Source organism: Miniopterus natalensis, chromosome 1 (assembly GCF_054644295.1).
Source record: "Miniopterus natalensis isolate mMinNat1 chromosome 1, mMinNat1.hap1, whole genome shotgun sequence".
Classification (NCBI taxonomy): domain Eukaryota; kingdom Metazoa; phylum Chordata; class Mammalia; order Chiroptera; family Miniopteridae; genus Miniopterus; species Miniopterus natalensis.
The window spans coordinates 179,227,121-179,248,439 of NC_142081.1; the positions used below are offsets into that span (position 1 = coordinate 179,227,121).

The 21,319-nt window shown below is 43.6% G+C and overlaps 1 protein-coding gene across 1 annotated transcript in view; it reads left to right on the forward strand.

Annotated features, from left to right (window-relative positions):
* RBM47 (RNA binding motif protein 47) overlaps nucleotides 1-17,051 on the forward strand; it is a 32,427-nt gene extending 15,376 nt beyond the window's left edge. Inside the window, exons 2-5 of the mRNA XM_087816896.1 lie at nucleotides 5,465-6,624; nucleotides 7,458-7,664; nucleotides 10,164-10,348; nucleotides 14,335-17,051. Coding sequence (XP_087673022.1) covers nucleotides 5,496-6,624; nucleotides 7,458-7,664; nucleotides 10,164-10,348; nucleotides 14,335-14,571 — 1,758 coding nt within the window. The 5' untranslated portion in view covers nucleotides 5,465-5,495 and the 3' untranslated portion in view covers nucleotides 14,572-17,051. The remainder of the gene's footprint in view (nucleotides 1-5,464; nucleotides 6,625-7,457; nucleotides 7,665-10,163; nucleotides 10,349-14,334) is intronic.
* The last annotated feature ends 4,268 nt before the right edge of the window (nucleotides 17,052-21,319 follow it).

Here is a 21,319-nt window from a genome sequence, read left to right on the forward strand (position 1 = left end):
ACCTTTGTAAAGAGAGTTTTTAAAGCATAATTCTGATGGTGGCTGGGTTTTAACTTCAGGAGCTATAGCCTTATGAGAAACAAATTGTTAATATATTGAGTACAACTCTTTTGAAGCAGTCTCTGGTCCTTGAGCACAAGTACAGAATGCCTTCAGCCTAACACTTTTGTATTTGAAGCATAATTCTTTAAGTAAGGAAAACTTCTTACTTAAATCTTTTCTGAGGAAAACTCCATGAGGACAGGGTATACCAGTGCCTCGCACATTCTAGGTGTCCAATAAATATTTGTTGAATGAATAAATGGACACAACCCCTCCTATTTGTGTCTCTTCTGAAATCTTAAGAAATCGTTGTTTACATGCGTTTTAGGAGCAGAGCCAACAACCTTTACCAGATGCCTTCTCTCCCAGGCATCATCAATTGGACCATGCAGTTAAATGGAAAACAGGTTAAAACGAGGGGGAAAAGGCAGGTCAGGAAGACTGTCTTTAAAATGTTAGAATTGAAAAACTGGTCCTGAAATTCAGTCTTTGCTCACCATAAGAAACAGAGGGAAAAGTGACTGTAATACTTAGCATTAGGAATCTACGTTATTTATCCTCAATGATGTTATCTGCACATCTCTTAGAGTAGAGGTTGGCAAACTTTTCTATACCTGACCAGGTAATAAATATTTTAGGCTTTGCAGGCCATAGACTGTCTGTGAGAACTATTCAGCTCTGCCATTGTGGTGCAAAATCAGCTATAGATGATACTTTTTTTTTTTAAGGGGGGTATGGCTGTGTTCCCTAACAAAACTTTATTTACAAAAACAAATGGCAGGCTGTATTTGGCCCACGGCATGGCTGAGGCCTGGTCTAAAGCATGTCTAATTGTAGTAAGTTACACATTCTGTTACATCTCTAAGAGAAAGGTCATGTTAGCTGTGTATTTCTCTTTTTAAGGCATTAAATAAATTATCTTTTATGTATCTAAACTTTGGGCTCAAATTCATTGCACAGCACACCATATAATTTTTCAACTATGTTATATTAGCTGTGAAGATAGGAGAAGAGAATTTGTAAACCATAAAATTTTCTTGAATGTGTTAAACTGACTCGATGTACCATTTTTTTTATGGCTTCCAATGACATTCTAATTTTATGGAATCTTATTTTTTACCATTTTGCATCTTTGAGTCTCACCACTTTTGTTTTTTCAGTTTTTAAAAATTGTGGTAAAAATATATATAACAAAATGAACCATTTTAACCTTGTTTTTTTAAGATTTTTAAAATTGATTTTTGGAGAGAGAGGAAGGAAGAGGGAGAGAGAGAAACATCGATATGAAAGGAAGACAGCTATTGACTGCCTTCTGCATGCCCCCTACTGGGGACAGAGTCTACAACCCAGGCCGGGAATTGAACCGGCAACCTTTGGTGCACAGGATGGTACCCAGGCAACGGAGCCACACCGGCCAGAGCACCATTTTAACCATTTTAAGTGTACAGTTCAGTGGCATTAAGTACATTCACATTGCTGTTCCCATCACCCCTAACAGACTCAGTAAACACTAATTCCCCTCTCTCCCTTTCCCCAACTCCTGGCAACCACCATTCTTTCTATCTCTGTGACGTTGACTATTCTCGGTACTTCATGTGTAAGTGGATCAGACAGTGTCTGTATTGTGTCTGGCTTTTTTCACTTAGCATAATGTCTTCATGGTTCATCCATGTTTTAGCACATCCATGTGTGAGCATGTGTCAGAATTTCCTTCCTTTTTTTTTTTTTTTTAAATCCTCACCCGAGGATATTTTTTCCATTGCTTTTCAGGGAGACTGGAAGGGAGAGAGAGAGAGATGGGCTGGTTGCCTCCCATCCTGTATGCTCCCCAACCAGTTCCGGGGATCAAGCCTGCAACCCTTGGCTGGAATCCAACCGGAGACCCTTCAGTGCCCAGGCCAATGCTCTAACCACTGAGCCAAACCAGCCAGGCAGAATTTCCTCCTTTTTTAAGGCTTCATAATATCCCATTGTGTATATATACCACATTTTGTTTATTCATTCGGCAATGGACATTTGGTTTTTTTCCACCTTTTGGCTGCTATGAATAATACTGTTATGGTCATTGGTGTACGAGTCCCAGTTTTCAATTCTTTTGGGTATATACCCAGTGGTGGAATTGGTAGGTCATATGTTTAAGTTTTTGAGGAACCACCACATTGTTTTCTAAAGCAGCTGCACCATTTTACATTCCCACCAGCAATGCGCCAGTGTTCCAATTTTTCCACATTCTTGCCAGCACATTTTGATTTTGTTTTAAGTAATTGCCATGCTAATGGGTGTGAAGTGGTATCTCACTGTGGCTCCACTTGTTTTTATGCTAATGTTTGTAGTTAATGTAATGGACAGTTTAGATACTACATTAGTGAACATCTGGTGCAAATTAGATTGATATATGCCTCTGTGTGTGTGTGTATGTGTGTGTGTGCATCTATTCCTCTCCTAGCTCCAAAATTATGTGAGATGGCTTCTAAGCACATGTAAACAATAAGATGAATAATATAAATAGCTCTAATCCTGGCATTGGGAATATAGACTAAAAAATAAAACTAGAGCCAAAATTAGATGAGCTTGAGAGTGTGTTGTAATGTTCTATACAATTACTAAAACTGAAGTGACAGATTCAGTCCTGAACTTGCTAATGGCCAAAGACAAAAGGGAAAGGAGGCCAGTAATGTGATTCATTTATTCCAGATGGTGAAAGTTTCGGGGGAGGGGAGGCTTTTCTTGACTTATAGATACAAGAAATAAGCCATAACTATTTTAAATGAGATGATTATGTTACTGATACCAGCAGATTTCAGACCGAAAGCAAATAATTTTTGGTGAATATAATGGGGCTGGAATTGAAAATGACTCCCATAGCCTGACCATTGTAAGACTTTTTTGTGTGTAAAATGGTAGTTTCAAAGTACAGTTAGGAAAGCAAAAAGTCAACTTCACACAGCTCAGCAGAGTGATAAGCTTCATCTATTCCTTTGGACTTCAGTTGATGTTTTAGTAGCACCACATATAAGATCTTGAATTGCCTCATACATGTTTATAATATGTACTTAACATTTACTTCCCCAGGGCAAAGACTATAAACACATACGTGCTTATACATAGTCTACTTATCTTCCATTTGGAAGGAGGAAAAGATCTTCATATTCAAATCTGATAATTGAAATTTTTGTTTCAACTTGAAACTATAAGAACTAATGTTTCATTTTCAAATGAATACAAAAAAATCCTCATGGTAACTAGTTGTCAGACGAACTTTCAAGCACTTGAAGAACAAAGAAAATAAAAAAGAAAGACTAGAAGCCATATCATATAGATGTTTTTAAAGAACTGGGAAAGTGTCGAAATTACTCTAAGAGAATTGGTCTAAAGTTTTACCCAGAAGTCTGGATGAGAGATAATAATGACATTTTCTGAGCATTTACAATGTTCTGAGTACAGTTCAAAGTGCTTTGTATATATTGTTACTCTTCTAAACTTAATACCATCATCAGCATTCCCGTTTTATAGATGAAGAAACTGAGGCATGGAGCAGCTAAGTATCCTTGCCCCAGGTCATACAGTTAGGAAGTGTTAGAGGTAGGATTCGGGTACAACCATGCAGTCTGGCTCCAGAGGTCACACTTTCCCACTAAACAATACTGCGTCTAGATGTTACAGAAAATAAACCAGGGAAGTACTGCTTTAGCCAACTGGCAAATAAACACCTCAGATTTCTGTTGTGTCATTATAATGTTTTGTTTTTTTCTTTAGATGAATTTAATTATTCTTCACATTTCCTTTAATACTCTTGTATACAATTCCTCCTAGTGGTAAATTAAAAAAAAAAAAAAAAGATTCTAGTTAAATGATGAAACCTTAGCAAGCCATTAATTTTTCTGTTTTTTACCAAAAGTTTTAAGACGATGGAGGAGTGATTACAAAATGAAGTAAAGCAGCAGGATATTAATTTGTTAAAAGCCAAGCTCCACCCACCCACAAAAACCTATTTTAAAAAAAGATGAGAAGGTTTAATTTTGGCTATCACTGGGAAGCAGAATTAGGAATGATTTCTTATTTACTTTTCTTGTTTATAAAATTTGCTTGAATACTTTATAATCCAAAAATGAAATAACTTCATCTTTCAAAAGGCCAATCAGAACTTTTCATTACAAAAGCACAATATGCAGCTCCTAGTGGTAATCTTACTGTTAATTTAAAATCATTTCCACTGAAAAAATAAAAATAAAAATAAAATCATTTCCACAGACCCTTGTGCTGTATGAGTGAAGGTGGCCCAGATTTGGACCCGTATTGGCATATGTAATAATAAATGAATTAATCCTATTTAATTCCACATTAGTTAAAATTAAATAAAATTATAAACTCAGCTTATCAGGCGTGCTAGTCCCATTGTAAGTGCTCCGTAGCCACACTTGGCTAGTGACAGTTTTTCTATCATCACAGAAAGTTCTCTTGCAGCACTGGTTTAGAAGAACCCAGAATCTCGGGCCAGGCAACTTGGAATCAAGTCCTGGTACTAGCTGACAGTTGCTCTGTGAAATGGGCAATTTACTCAACCTCTCTGAACTTACTTCCCACAGACAAATTGGGACTAAATGATAATATCACTTACCATGTAAGGTGATTAAGATCAAATAAGATAATGCGTGTGGCACTTCTCTGAAAACTATAGTGTGGTTTACCAGGTAGCTGGCGCTTCACAGGTCTGGTTTGAACTTGATCTCTTTGTGGACTAACTCTGAATCTAAGAATTCTGCTTGAATGGCATCTTTAAAATCACAGTTCGCAGCTCTTTACCACAGCTCCTAGGCCAAGTCCTCGGCAATGTGGAAGTTTCTTTTCTTCCCTATAGAAAGCTTCCGCACAGAACTCTATCTATCTTGTGTAACACCTCAAAGTTTTTCTTAACAATGTAAATACACTGCTCCATTTCCATTCCTAAACGGGAAAAGACTGTCTTAAAAAAGAAAGCAAAGAAAGAGGCTTTGCTTGCCAAAGCAGCAAAGGGGGGCAAAATGCTATAACCGAAAGGAAATCAATCTGACTTGACGGTGCAGGAATGAAGCAAAAGATGTTGCCATTTGCTGCGAGCACGTAAGATTTTCACCGACAGCGGCGGCCGTTCTCTGCGCTTCAAAGCTGATTAAGCGGAAGTACTTGCTCATTCACGTCTGAATTTTTTTTCCGAGCCACTTCTGGTTTTTGTGTGAAATCCCACTTGACTGATTTAGCCTGTTTTAGAGCGGCTGTGTTTCCAGAGCAGTCTTCGCCTTATTTCTCGTTTCACCCACCTGATGGTTAAGCATGAGTCTGGTATATCTTGAAAAGGAAAGGGGTGGAGGGGAGGGCCTGGGGGGGTCCAGGGCCGACTCCCCCGAGCGCGGAGCCCACACTCACCCTCCCTCTGCCCCCCCAGGTTCCCACCAGCCGTGGATGCCGGTGACATTATGACTGCAGAAGACTCCGTGGCGGCCATGAGCAGCGACTCGGCGCCGGTGTCGTCGGCCAAGGCGCCCGAGGGCCTGGCGGGCGTCCCCAACGAGGCGGCGCTGCTGGCGCTGCTGGAGCGCACGGGCTACTCCATGGCGCAGGAGAACGGGCAGCGCAAGTACGGCGGCCCGCCGCCCGGCTGGGAGGGCCCGCACCCGCAGCGCGGCTGCGAGGTCTTCGTGGGCAAGATCCCGCGCGACGTGTACGAGGACGAGCTGGTGCCCGTGTTCGAGAGCGTGGGCCGCATCTACGAGCTGCGCCTCATGATGGACTTCGACGGCAAGAACCGCGGCTACGCCTTCGTCATGTACTGTCACAAGGGCGAGGCCAAGCGCGCCGTGCGCGAGCTCAACAACTACGAGATCCGCCCGGGCCGCCTGCTGGGCGTCTGCTGCAGCGTCGACAACTGCCGCCTCTTCATCGGCGGCATCCCCAAGATGAAGAAGCGCGAGGAGATCCTGGAGGAGATCGCCAAGGTCACCGAGGGCGTGCTCGACGTGATCGTCTACGCCAGCGCGGCCGACAAGATGAAGAACCGCGGCTTCGCCTTCGTGGAGTACGAGAGCCACCGCGCGGCCGCCATGGCGCGCCGCAAGCTCATGCCCGGCCGCATCCAGCTGTGGGGCCACCAGATCGCCGTGGACTGGGCCGAGCCCGAGATCGACGTGGACGAGGACGTGATGGAGACGGTGAAGATCCTCTACGTGCGCAACCTCATGATCGAGACCACCGAGGACACCATCAAGAAGGTCTTCGGCCAGTTCCACCCGGGCTGCGTGGAGCGCGTCAAGAAGATCCGCGACTACGCCTTCGTGCACTTCGCCAGCCGCGAGGACGCGGTGCACGCCATGAGCCGCCTCAACGGCACGGAGCTGGAGGGCTCGTGCCTCGAGGTGACGCTGGCCAAGCCGGTGGACAAAGAGCAGTACTCGCGCTACCAGAAGGCGGCCAAGGGCGGCGGCGCGGCCGAGGCGGCCGCCGCGGCGCCGCCCAGCTACGTGTACTCCTGCGACCCCTACGCGCTGGCCTACTACGGCTACCCCTACAACGCGCTCATCGGGCCCAACCGGGACTACTTCGTGAAAGGTTAGTGGGGGCTGTTCTCCCGGGGAGGCCCCCGGAGCCGTGGCCGCGGGCAGCCGGGCGGGGGGCTCGCGGCCGTCACTGAGCCGGTGGGCGCTGGCCCCCTGCCCACCCTCCTGGGAGCGTCGGCTCCGAGCTCTGTTCTTTGCGGGCGCGCAGGGCCTGCGCCGCTGCAGCCCCGAGGGGGAGGCAGGCCGGTCCTGCGTATGGAGTGAGCCGTCAGGTCACGGGGGCATGCAAGCTCCTCTTGCAAGCTGCCTTCCTAGGGTCTGCTCAGTTGGGGTCTAGTCTCCAGGTGAAAGCTTACTATTTGTGTTTGGGGAATAGAGGGTGCATGTTGTTGGTTTGCTTTTTGTTTGTTTGTTTTTTAAATCATTGGCCAGGGTACGGTGTAAGCAAGTGTTAGGTCAGGAAACAAAATACCAAGGACTCTGGGTCCTGCTCTGGGATGGACTGGCTCTGTGACTCTGGTCAGTCTTCGCAACTTCCCCAGGCTTGTTTTCTCACACGTAAAATGAGGAAGGTAAGCCAGCAGTTCCTTCCGGTTCTAACATTTTTACAACCTGTGACGTTTTTCTTTATCCAAGTTGCAGTCGCAATCCCAGGAACTCACCCTGCAAGTTCATCTCTTGCATCAAGCGGACATACTCAGCATGTGAATCTAGGCTAGAAGGGAATGTTTGAAGCACCTTTACCAGCTCACTGAAGAGCAGAGGTGTAGCCCTCTGCGGCTTAGACTCAGGGCTGACACCCGAATGCCAGGACCCTTGAGCTGAGGTCTGCCTCCTGCACTGTCACTGTTGGTTGCTCATCATTTTTTGTGTTGTTATTATAAGCAGGCAGCATAAGAGGCCGGGGCCGAGGTGCGGCTGGCAACAGAGCCCCAGGGCCCAGGGGTTCCTACCTCGGGGGATATTCTGCCGGCCGTGGTATATATAGCCGATATCATGAAGGGAAAGGAAAGCAGCAAGAAAAAGGATTTGAACTTGTACCGAATTTGGAAATCTCTGCTGTCAATCCAGTTGCCATTAAACCTGGTACAGGTCAGTATAAACCAGAGCAAAAATGCATCCATTCAGCCTAAACCCCAGCCCTCTCTTTGAAGTAACCCCAAGCCTACCTCAGGCTCTTGCACATGGGTTTCTCTTCTCGTAGGCAGCCAGGAATTAGGCAAAGACTGTGGCCTCCTGGCTGTTCTTAATCTGGAACTTAAGAGGATAGTTTAGTTTTGACCATATTCAAGTCAAACTTCCCAATAGTGGATTTTTCAAATGTGTGTCACCGGTTGTTAGGCTTTTTCTTGCTCTATGACTGACTATGTAGTTTTGGGGGGGTAAGGGGATGAAAGAATATGAGGCTCTTTTGTATCTTCTATCAGCTAAAAACTGTCTTTTCCTTACTCAAGCAGATTTCTACTCCAGCCATCAGAAGCCAGAGGGTGCAGTTTATTGCCATTCTGAAAGTTATAGAAAATTCCCCTTCTGGAACAATTAGCACTACTTGTCCCTTGTCATGGACTTAACCAACCAGGACCACCTGGGAACAAGGGAACAGTGCAGCTACTAATTGCCTGGATTCCAAATCCCAGCACTCGTTTCCTCCTCTTGGGGCTAGGGGTGCTCAAGTGATTCAATCTGGGGACCTTGTACTTTGCTTTCACTGCCAGGTCTCACAAACCAGGTTGCCAATGTTTTTAGTGCCCGTTGGTAAGAGAGGCCTTCTTTCTGACCCTGACCTGCAAGGAACTTAACTCCACTGTTGAGCACAGCACAACTCCATATTAGCATACACCATGGAAAACCCAGTTGTAGATAATCAGAGTGCCCCTCCTCCTGACCTCTTCCTGGTTTAATTGAGGGTAAATTGAAGAGCTCTCTGTGAAAGACCCCTCACTTCGAAGTTCAACTACTCTGATTTTCTTTTGGCTGATGATTGTATGCTCCTTCTAGCTAACAGCCAAGAACTGCATATATGGGGCATAGGTTTACATAGGCCACATAGATAGGGCTTAAAAGCATTTTCCCAGTAGAGCTTCCTTTTGAATTAATTCAGTGATTTGGGTTTTTGTTTTGTGTGTATGTGTTTGTCTAAGCCTGTGAAAAATTCCTGCAATTAAGTAACTCCTTCGACTGGATTTCCTTATAAATGCCACTGGTGTTATAAGCATTGTAAAACTGATCCCATATCTTTCTGTAATTCCATAAAACAGAGCCTGGAGACAGGAGTTGTCACTTCTACTTGTTGGAAAAGGGACTCCTCTTGGCAAGTTGCAGTAGCTTCGGATTTAACTAGAGAAATGTGCATAGTTGTGTCCTGGGGCCCAAGGTAGAAGTTCCTACGGGCTGATTACCAAAACAATCCAGAGTTGCTTAGCACAACCCCACTGTAGCTGAAACTCACAACCCTCTCTGGGCCCCTTCCCCTTTGCGTCTATTTCTGTTTGACCCAGAAAATTAGAAACTTCTCATTTTAGGAGAACCACCAATGCAGTGGTGAAGTGTCTGGGCACAAGACCATGTGGTTGGAAAGGCCGGTAAAAGATTTGGTTAAAGTTTTAGGTAGATTATTGAATGACAATGCCACTGTTTAGCCTACAGTCAAATTTGTCTCTTTACCTTATATCAAGTCAGCTTTTATTAGAATAAATGTACCTACAGTTGGAGAAAAACCAAACACCATAAATGAAAGGATATTTCATATATGTGTTTCATATTCTTGTTCATCCTCTCGACATACACACACCACCCACACTCTCGTACAACCTCCCCCAAATCAGGGCCAGTATTTTTTTTCTTTTTACCTCCCTGTATCATACACTGACATTCAATAACTCCCATCTGTTTGAATCTCTGGTTGAAATGAGTTTGGACTTTACTCACAGAAATACCTCTTTGAATTGGCAGGTCTCATAAAAAAACTCAGCCCCTGTTGCTTCGCTATTATGAGCGGATATTAGAAAATTAGGGACTTTTTCATTTTTTATTGTATATTTTTCCTTGAATCAGTACTGTTGAAATCTGATACACAGGGTGGGGAAGATATACACAGCCCTCCGAGTTCTCAGAATGAAACCCTCAGCAGCACCTGCTTTGTGTACCGGGTGAAAGTGAAAAGGCAGCAGGTCTGTCTGGTGATGGGAGAGGTGGGTGAGAAGGGGAGCCTGCTCTCACACTTGTCTGGCCTCAAGCCTCGATCTCACTTCTTATTCTGAGCCTGTTTTCTGAGTGAGAAGGCCCTTTAGCTCTGTAATACATCAAGAGAAAGATTCAAAATGAGATTTTTCTGTAGAGGCCGGAGGTGCAGAAACCTACCTCTAGACTTTCCTTCCATGATGATCTGTGGGGAGCCTCCCTCCGTGGCCGTGTGGTTCCTTTTGAAAGACCAGCTGGGGGAGTACCTGCCACCTCCCCTTTTTCCTCTTGAGTAACACCTCACCTGTACTGAGAAGCGTAAGTCAGGGAGAAGCCCATGGCAGCCAAACTGGGTTTTTAAAAATATCAAGAAAGTGATGGACCTGTGTTTCCCTCTTACGTCTCTTGCAGTGGCCATCCCTGCCATTGGGGCCCAGTATTCCATGTTTCAGGCAGCTCCTGCTCCCAAAATGATCGAAGATGGCAAACTCCACGCAATGGAGCACATGCTCAGCCCCATCGCGGTGCCGCCAGACCCAGCCAGCGCAGCGGCCGCCGCCGTCATTCCCGCAGTGTCCACGCCGCCTCCTTTCCAGGTGGGTTCCTGCCGCCCTCGTTGTAACTGATGCGTAAGGCCTCGCTTTCCATGGATTCGTTTACTCCTCGCAGGAGAATTCATTGTGTGCCTAGCTCTCTGTTAGAACTGTGGAGTCGGGTGACAGAAAAAGGTTTTAATATAAATCATGACCGAACAGGACAGTTTTAAATAAAATAATAATTGTACTACCCTAATATCACCACTGTGTTAAAGATGGGAAGCAATATGCCAAAATGACATGTTTCATTTCTCAGTGTCATAATATTGTGCTTGCTTTTTTTATGACACTGGATAATTTTTAACCCATGCTCTTCTTTAGTTAAAGTGCAGATGTCTGGGAGGTAGTTCCCATTTGCACATTCCAAATTGCAGTTCAGTGAAGAACTTTTAAAAAAAATCTCTCTGTATGAATATACACATGTATATATATAAGCATGTGTGTACATAGAGAAATATCTGTAGAGACAGAGATATGTAAAACTGTATAAAATCTGCCCTTAATCATCTCCTCCAACTGTATCCAGCTATTCCTGTATCTCTCCCAACCCAGTGTCACCATTCCAGCTGCCTTCCACACCTTTGTTCATAGTGTTTGTTGTCTTATGTGTGGCTTCCTCCATCTCATCTCTTCTGTAGAATCTTCCCCATCTACCTAGCCTTGGAAATCTCATGACCTACATCATTACTTGGCATATGATTACCAATATGTTCTCCCTCCCCAGGTAGAATGAAGCTTCTCCACGCCGAAAGCTCCATCTTATATTTCCTTGTACCTTTAGTGCTTAGGACACAGGGAGTACCTATAAGTGAAAGTCGTTCATCCAAAAAGACACAAAATTTTGTTAAAGCCATTCTTTGTGAGGCAGTGCATCTCAAATGCCTTCTCAGCCAACAAGCACAAATACTCAGACCTGGGGGCTCCTATCTAATTGGATAAGAATTATCCAGGGAACAGAGATTCTTTAGACTCAGACCTCAGAGGATCCCAGTCATAGAACTGAGCTGGGGTTCTAGAATCCATATTTTGTACAAGCTGCTCTGTGATGCTGAAACTGAGCCAGGCTTGTGAACCTCTGCAGTGGGATGCTGTTTACTTGCATTTGCCTACTCGAGCACCAGTCTTTTTTATTTTATTTATTTTTCCATTGCTTTTTCAGAGAGAGAGAGGGAGAGAGAGAGACATCGATGTGTGAGACAGACACATCAATTGGTTGCCTCCCACACACGCCTCAACTGGGGTTGGGGATCAAGCCTGCAACCGAGGTTATGTGCCCCTCGCCAGAATCAAACCTGGGACCCTTCAGTCCATAGGCCGATGCTCCAACCACTGAGCCAAACCGGCTAGGGCTTGAGCACCAGTATTGACTGCATATTTCAGAAAAATCGAAGTTTATTCATCTATCAGTATGTCATCAAGTATTCTCTAACTTAGGACTTCCTGCAGCCAAAAAAGGGAATAGGTTGTAATTGATTCACACTGTAGAATGACAGCTAAGTGTCCTTACTTCTTGTGGGATGCAAATATCTACAGTAACTTACAAGCAATATGTGGTGGAATTCTGGTAATAATATCTAATTCCTCTTTATTGAGAAACTCATGAACTTCTTCCTTTGGCATGTAGTGTCAGTTCTGGTCAGGCCCAGATTCCAGGCCTCGCACTCATGTTGAATAGCAGACTGTTGCTATCTTTTGTCAGTCTGCACTGGATGTCACCTTCAGCTTCTTTATTTGAAGTCTTTGCATAAGAATTTGCTCAATGTACAGTCATCAGTTGATATCTTTGGAGATTATTCCCTCAATATATTCTGCAGAATGCCTGGTGCCACTTTCTTTTTAACCTGGGAATGGCTTCTCTGAGCGTGTTTGACCTTGGTGCTGTCCGTCAAATCTCCATGCTCTGTGTCCTGCCTCTCAGGCCTTTGACCTGGGTTCCCTGCCGTGTTCAGTCCCCCACCCCCTCTGTGTTCTCTGCCAAACTGCAGCAGAGGAAGGAGCTTTTTAAGCATTGCTGGTTGGTGAGTAGAACACATTTCTGAGTGCAAATGAGTTCCCAGCACGGCTTCCAGAACCTTCCTGTGGAACACCTTCAGTCATCCTCTGTCTTCCAGGTGTCATTTTATATCCAGAATTTCATATAACCTTAATAAGGAATGCAAAAAAAATGTTTGCTGGTATAGACAGTCACTTTTTCATATTGATGTCTCAGTGTTCTCAATCTTTACAACAAATCTGTGGTTTAGGTAGAGCAAGTGTAACCATTCTTCCTTGAGAGGAGAGAAAGCTGAGGTCTGTTTTCTCTCCCTCCCCGAGTTCCCCACATTCAGCCCCGCCCTATCTCACACACCTGATCCCCAGGTGTTGGGCTGGACTGGAGCATATGGAAAAGTTTCTCTCTGATGTCGCTTTCCCTGCAGTTACCTCCCTTTGTGCATTTGTCATTAAGTGTATGTCCACGCATTTGGAAAAGATTGCTGTATCTTGCTATGAACCACAGTCTCCCCTGTTCGAAAGTTTCTCTCCCAGGGTTGTAAACCATCGCCAATGAGATACTCGTTGTCATAGGTTACAGGAGGCAAGATAAAAATACAGGTTTTTAAAGTGCAGGCTCCAGAGTCGCAGCGCCACTGCTCAAAAGCTGTTCCACCCTGTGCAAGTCACTTAGCACATCCAAACCTCTCCATGTAATCACAGTTCCATCTTCATTAGTGTCCATAATTTCATACAAATAAGGCACTTAGAATAGTGTCTGGCCCACCATAATCTCTCAATTATTATTATCATTAGTATAATTATTATTTTGGTTACAGTTGAAAAAAATGACTCTTAGATTATGAAGTTCCTTTGAACATTTTGTCACTGATCTGCAGATTTTGTAAAGGAATGATAACTTACTCCTTTATAAAAATCTAGGAGGAAATAAATTTTTAAATCTGAGTCTCCATTTCACATATCCTGACTTATTTGAAGATGCATTGAAACATAGAGACCATAGCAGCATTTGCTGTGGGCCATTCTGTGCAAGATAAAGTGCTCCAGATATTTTGTTAAATGTTTTGTCTTATTTTATCAAAAATCCCCTTCTCCGTAGCAAACACTTTGGGAGATACTGAACCACAGTGTGCCCTCTCTACTCCTCTTTGCTCTGAAAACATAGTATGTTGCACTTTCCAGTAGAGAGGAGGAAGTAGCAGGGACTTTTACAGTCAGTGGTGGCATCTACAGAGAGGCAGCTTTAATTAGCTGTTTTTTCCTGATTCCTGCTGCTATGAAAACTCCTCCTTATCCTTCAAAACCCAGCTCAAATGTCTCTACTCTGAGGTGCTATCTCCAACCTCCCAGGTTAGTTGGTTCCTTTTGTAAGTTTCCACAATTTATTTGTATAGTGGTGTTATCTCTTAGGTAGGAGATGGTTGAAACCATTACATTTGTTGCAAATTGTGTACAGTCACAATTTTTTGGGGGGCGGGGAGAACAGCTTAAGAAGTTTCCCCTTTGGAGATCTATATACTTTTTTCCATTAAGTTGTCAGCCTATTCTCTTTGTTTTTGAAATATCGTGTTCCTTCAGTTAAGTTTGAGTTGAGGCAATTGGCATGTATTTTAGGTCCCTGTTTTAGGAAAATTTTTAAATTACAGTGAGATCAACTAAGTAAAGGGTAGATTGTCAGCTCCCTTCTCTAGCTCCCTCCGGGGCATATGCTGATTGAGTGGAAGGGTAGGTAGAACCTTCCTTTAGCATTCTGGCTCTCTCCCTTTCACCGGTTGAATTTTGAATGAGCCTTGAGGATGCAGCTCCCCTTCACCTTAAAGGCTCTTTGCACACGCCCTTTAAACAAGTCATTGTTACTTGTTTACCCCTCTCCCTCCCTTCCCTCAGAGTGGAGACCTTTGTTTTGCTATCTGCGAGTTGAAGGAATGAATGGATGCCCAGATGGGAAAAGGTTCTTCTGATCGGTGAGGATTCTTTTTCTCTCTGCTCCTCAGGGCCGCCCCATAACTCCGGTGTACACCGTGGCTCCAAACCTTCAGAGAATCCCCGCTGCCGGGATCTACGGGGCCAGCTACGTCCCGTTTGCTGCTCCGGCCACCGCCACGATCGCCACACTACAGAAGAACGCGGCGGCCGCGGCCGTCTACGGGGGCTACGCGGGCTACATACCTCAGGCCTTCCCCGCCGCTGCTATCCAGGTCCCCATCCACGACGTCTACCAGACGTACTGAGCCCGGGGACCGGGCCGCCCGCCGAAGGAACACTTGACTATTTATGAAGAAGGAACGTGGGGGATCAGCACACACACGAAACCCGAAAGTGACAAAAGGAACCAGATACCATACTGAAATATTTTATACACATGAAGTTTTTGCTAGTTTTTTAAGACTATTTTCAATGTAGCAGGCCTGTGTTCATACCTTCTAAGAGACTTGCGACGGTCTGTGCCTTAATACCATCTCTTAAAAATTTGTATGCTGTAGTACGTTTGTATAGAGGTTTTTGTTTTTGTATTTTTAAGGATATATTTTCAGTATGAAGGTTATTTTCTTAACTTCTGCACTCCAGAGATTTCTATTTTGTAGTACCCTCAATAATATATCAGCTATATATGAAAAAGCACATTGAGCAGCTAGGGAACTATTTTGAAAAATATATTCAATATTTAAAGATACAGACAATAGTGCTTTAAAACTACTACATGAAATGTTATTTTAAAAATTATACTGGAAAGTGCAATTTTAAAATGAGTAAAACCTCTATTTTTGCTGGCATTAAGGGTTACCATGTGTTATCCATGATGGTTCTATTTTTTTAAAGAAATTAAACACTCAGTCTCTCCTTAAGCCAACACTGAAAAGACTTGTCACACTTCTGAGTCCAAACACTGGAACGCTCTCACCTGCCACCATTACCCTGGGCCCCCGCTCATTCTCTGTGTGTCTCTGCTCTTAAACTTAATGTTTCCTCCTCACGCCCCTACTCATCCCTTCCTTCATTCCCCAGCCCCACCTCCCTGTGTGGCAAGTCTAGAGCAGGTGGATTACTCTGATAGAGAAAACGTTGATGGCTTTTATATTTCTTCTTGGGTTTTTGTTGGGGTTTTTTTGGTTTGGTTTGGGACGTATTTTCAATAGCACAGTTTGTGTAAGCACAACATTTTAATAGTTTTCATAAGACATCTTTGCCATAGCTATTTAATTGCCCGATATAAAACTTCAGTTTCTTTTCTAATGCTTTTATTCATTTGTGAAGTATGAGTTCATAGAGACGATGAATGTTATTGTAGCAAGGCCCCCAGAGACTCTTGTTGCAGAAAGTGATGCTTCTAGTTGCCTTATCATGTTTCATACAAAATGCCTGTTGTCGCCAGTTGGTGTTAGAAATATTATATCTATTGAGCAGGGCTTTCCTCCATTGCTGTGTATGAGGCAGGTGAACTTAATTGGGGCCATGCACATCCAGGAGGAGGGGAGACCTGCAGCAGTTGAGAGAGTTTGTAAATACCTCCTAATGCTCATTTTAGTTGTATGTGTTTTTATGTTGCAGAAGTTCATGGTATATAGTTTAATGCAAAAGGAAACCATTTTATTTCAATGTTATTAAAAGCTTTGTTTTATTAGGAAGTAAATATGTTGTTGCAGTGTTTTGTGCCGGCTTTTAAAGGCTTTTGTTTAGCAGAGTGAATGTAAAATACAGTAAAATATTAAGATTGTCACCTACTTTATGAAATACAGCAACTTGGAATTTTTTAAAGGCTCTATCAAGGAAATGAGGTGTGCAATAGATAGCAAGTAACAGTTGTGTTTCTATGTAATATTAGAGACCCATGAAGTCTTTCCACTTGCTGAATTTTTGCTGATGGCTGAATTCTTATTTGTGGATTAATACTAGGATCATGCCTCTAGCAGATATTTTAGTTTTGTTTAAAATTTTTAAATTAAGAGATTCCCAAATGCCTCCCTGCACCCCAATTTAGGGTGGGATGAATTTTTTATATATAAGCAATATTTATTTATTGTGTAAAATTATTGAGTGCCTGCAAAGGCCTTTAAACATTCCTAGCATTTCTTCCCATCATCCTGAAATGACATAAAGTAATTGTGCAATGTCCCTGATGATGTACCCAGCAAGCTGCATCCAGACCCCAGCCTGCTGGAATGAGTCTTCCAGCGAAGTGCAGCTTGGAGCAGGCCCTCACCCCTTGAGTCTGGGTGAAAGAAGTGGTCCCCTTTCAGCGTCGGGTTGGCACAGAGGTTCACTGGATGAGACTCTGAACCCGTGGTCTTACTGTATTTTACATGTGCGTGTACATTATTTGGTGGGGGAGGGGGAGAGTAATAAAAAGAAAGGAAAAAAATGATATCTTAACGTGGCAAATACCAAACTACCTTAAAAACAAATGTTGGTGACGGCCAATTAAGTATCAGTGAGCCTCTTAGCTGTTTCAAACCCATTTCACATACACTACTGAGGTAAGTTTATAACTGGAAATGTGAACTTTTTTTTTTTTTTTTTTTTTTTAGGGTTAAGAACAAACTATAGAAATGTTTTTAAAAAAAAAAAAGCTTTAGAGTTCTCTGTTTTCAAACATGCTAGCAGTTTAGCTCTCTTCGGTTGCTTTGTATTTGAAAAGCTTTTATTTAGATCTTGCTCCATTTACAATACATTCTTAGGATGTATGTAGTAAATAAAGCTTTCTTTAAAGCAATTTCAAGGCCTTATTCTAAATTGTGTTTTCTTTATACTGATTTTTTTTTTCCTAACAAAATTTGAAAAACCCTCAACAGCATAGAAGGAATAAACTAATTCAGTACTTTCAGCTGGAGAAACCAGCAGGCTTCTGTCATGTGTTTTGGTTTGGAATTACCGCTGAAGATGGGGTACATAGTAAAAATTGTGAATTATTACTGTTTCCAACTTGAGCTCAGATGGTTGAAGGTTGAACACTCGGGTACTACTCAGCATCTGGATTGGATTAGGATGTGGCAGAGCCTATCACGACTCACTATTCAAGTTTGTTTATGATCCAAACAGCTTTACACCCAACTCTAAATGGAGGCCTTTGATGTGACACTGAGTTGTTTGGTGGCTTCGTGACAGGGCTGGGTAACCTGCGTGCCCGTCGCTACATTGGAACCAAAGCCACTGTGTTTCCTTTTCACGGTGCACTGCAGGGTTAACAACTCCTCCCCTTTTCTCTCAGGTTCCTCACGGCTTCGCACAGTGTCCACCAGCAAAGCCAGTCAGATTCAAGGGACAGTGATGGGTTGTCAATAGAATTACTTCTAAGAATTGCCCCACGTGGGTTTGCCATTGATCAAGAATCTTACCTTAGTCCTGAGCTGCCTGAGTTATGGCGTCAGATCCACATTCCTAGGAATATTAACTTCTTGTTTCTCTTAAAAAGATAAAGACCTTTTTAGAGGGAGAAGAGGCTGGGAAACTTTCCCAGAGGACAGATCATTAGGCAGTATTTTCAAGGGCAACAAGATCTGCTGATTCCTTCTTGTCCTGGAAGAAGAGTACAGATGCCCTTTAAGTTGCAGAGTCACGGGAGTTTTATTGATCTCACTAGAAAAAGAATTAACAATCATACAAAATGTGTATTGAGAGAATAAATAAAATAAATCCCAGCCAGCTTGGCTCAGTGGTTAAGCATCAACCTAGGATCCAGGAGATGGGGGTTTGATTCCCCGTCAGGGCGCATGCCCGGGTTGCGGGCTCGATCCCCAGCAGGGGGCGTGCAGGAGGCAGCCGGTCAATGACTCTCATTGATGTTCCTGTCTCCCTCTCTCTGAAATAAAAATATATTTTAAAAAATACAAAAAACTGATGTGTCGTGGGCACTGAACAAATACTTCCCTTCTTTATAGACTGTAGTGCGACTGTTGTGCTGTGGTAACTCCATTAAGCCTTTTAATCGAAGGCCTTTTTCTTCCTTTTCGTTTGTTGAGTGCCAGCTGTGTGCCCGCACAGCGTGAGGCACCGGAGAGGCAGTGATCCACAAAACTGACCTCTGCCCTCCAGAAACAACCAGACATGACAAGACCATGTAAGCTGTGAAATGCTAGGGGACACCCACACAGGCTTGGCCAAGGGGTGAAGAAAGACTTGGGGAAGAAGTGGCATCTGAGCATGTAACCTACAGGATGGGTGGAGTTAGGGCAGATGAGAGGGAAAAAGAAGGAACAAGGTGCCACGTCCAGAAGAAAACACGTGGTATATTCAAATACCTGAAAGAAGTAGGGCTGCCTGGAAGAAGGGAGAGGGTGTGGAGTGAAAAAACTCAACCTTTGTTTGGTTCAATATTAAACATGGTTCATGACCTGTGCTAACTGTGGAAGAAAGAGAATTGGTCCCTATAACAGGGAAGTGGGAAGAGCCCTAAATCATTTCTTTCTCTTTAGGACTTTGAGTTTCTTTCAGAAAATGGTGGAGCTCAGCACTTAACTGCAGAAGCTGAGGGATTGTCTGGCAGCCAACAGCATGGTGCGTCTGAGTGCGCCCCCTAGTGGGCAACGCCCTCCCTTCGGCTTTCCAGGCCCCAGGTGATGCCACCGACCCTGATCTGGTGAGAGAGTTTGTAGGGACAGCTGAGGCTCTTAGGGTTTCCCACACTTTCCTTCCTTTAGATCCAGGTTGCAGCCTCTGGCTTGATTTAGCAGCTACACATGTTGGCCAGGGTGTTCCCACACTCCCTCTGGAGCCCTACAGGAATGCAGACTTCTCAGCAAAGGTGATGGGGGCCTATAGTCTTCCAAATGACTCTGAGGTCAGAGGGTCCCAAGTAAAATCTTCAGAGGTGCACTGGCTTCCTCAGTGGGATTATATTCCTTCAACTCCATTCCACACTCAAAAGCAACACCAAACCCTACATTTGCAAGAAATATGACCTTTCCTGAGCTAATTTTTAGCTACCCTTCTTTCTTGGCTTGCTCTACTTTGTTTGTCAAAAATCTTCATTACTGATTAACCAACCACGAGATTTAAATAGTCCTTAGTCATTCTGAGACAGGTAAGACAAGTTGCTGAAGCTCAGTTGTTTCTGAGATGACCTTGCTGGAGGTGCTGGGTCAAGGCATTTTGAGCTTATGGAATTATGATAACACTGGGCCATGCAAATTTGGTTTTGCTGGGATTTTTCTCTCCTTTTCCAGAACCTTTATTCCAAAGAGCAGTGGCACCAGGGAATGGGTTTTCTATTAGACTCACCCCCACTCCAATTCAAATACAGTCTTGTGACACTTTCTCAATCTTACATAAAGTGCTATGCAAACTTAGCTCCCTGAGAGGCCCCTGAGCTCCCTTTTCCGAATGAGAAGCTCCCCTAAGAAGAGAGATTCTGGAAATGCAATTGATTCTAAACGTGCTCTAACGTTTATGGAAGGAAGTATTCTGAGCATAACAGACAATACCAAAAATAACTCCAGAGCTAAGGATGTGGGTGAGGGGTGATTATAATCCATCCACCCATTTTGTAAGGACTTAAAGTCATTTGTTTATTCTAGAAGTTACACTGACCTCCTAAAAGAGTCACTTTACCATAAAGGTCATTGGAAAGGAGAGGGGGGGAAATCATTCATGGCAGAACATGGGGTGCAAAGCCTGGCTTCCAAATCTCTTGCATTCTGATGTCCCTTTTATTAAACTTTGCTCTCAGGAAAGGAAGGACTGAACTAATTCACACAGAGGTGTGTTATGTGGTTTTCACTAAGCCACTTATTCAATAAAGTGAGGAATACAGCCCTAATTTTGGAATGTAAGGTCATAGCCAGTCAAGTAAAGAGAATTGCTTCCAGGTTCAGGAGCTCTACCTGCCCATGACATTGTACCACAAAAGCAGCCCAGTGCAGGGAGCTCAGCTTAGGAATTCTGAGTTGCCAGGGGCCAAATAGACTCTCTGGAGAGAACTGAACAGTGTTAAAGACCAGTGTCCCAAATATGAGACATACTGAGTAAAATGCTGGAAAGACACTCTTACCAAGGAACTTCCCTTACTCTACATTAATATCATTAGCTTACCTTCGAATAGATTTCACTGTCCCCCAAAGGCTTTCTTCATGTCTCTCTCACTTGAGTCTCGTGACAATCCTTAAGACAATTACGAAACACCCTTCTTGAGCTTTTCCTCCTCTTCATTTATCCATTCCTTTATTCAACACAGGTTTTTCTGAGCTGCTACAGTGTGTCTGCTGATAGCGGGCTAGGCAAAGGGGTTAGAGAGAGCATGGACTCGAGAGGGTTAAAATCAATAAATGCTGGTGACCAGTTGGTGATGGAGCGAAGGGAAATGAATACTCCTGAATGTCTGGCCTGGGTAACTGGGTGGATAACGATGCTACTTTGTATAAGCTAATATCATATATCACTGTGCTAAGCATTTTACATGAATCGACCCATTTAATCCTCTTATCTCCAGGAGATAATATTGTTCTCATCCCCATTTTATAGACAAGGAACCTGAGGCACAGAGAGGGTAAACAAGTTGCCCAAGGTCACACAACGAGGAAGTTACAGAATCAGGATTTAGACTCAGGCAGTCTGAGTACAGAACCCACATCCTTAACCAGTATCAATGGCTTGCAGTTTACTGAAATGAAGAGTACAGAGGGACTCATAAATTTGGTTGAGCATAGGACAAGACCAGTTTGGGACATGTTGAGCTTGAGATGCCTGTAGAGGATTCAGGCAAAGTCCAGAAGGTAGCTGGATATATGGGGGTAGGGGGCTGCAACTATGGGTTTTAGAAGTATGGCCCTTCATAGAAAAATACTACTTTTGGAAAATTTCAAAGGATGTGTTTTTCACTTGCCTTAAATCATGGTGTTCTGGCACTCCCAGGACCTGGGACCAATAGGATTCAGTGCTTCAGGGGAGAGTGGGATGTCAGCCAGAAGTCCAAGCCACCCCTCAGCTTTGACTATTGGTTTCTTTTCAGTCCATTGCGAAACAGTGGTTTTGAAAGTCATATCAAAA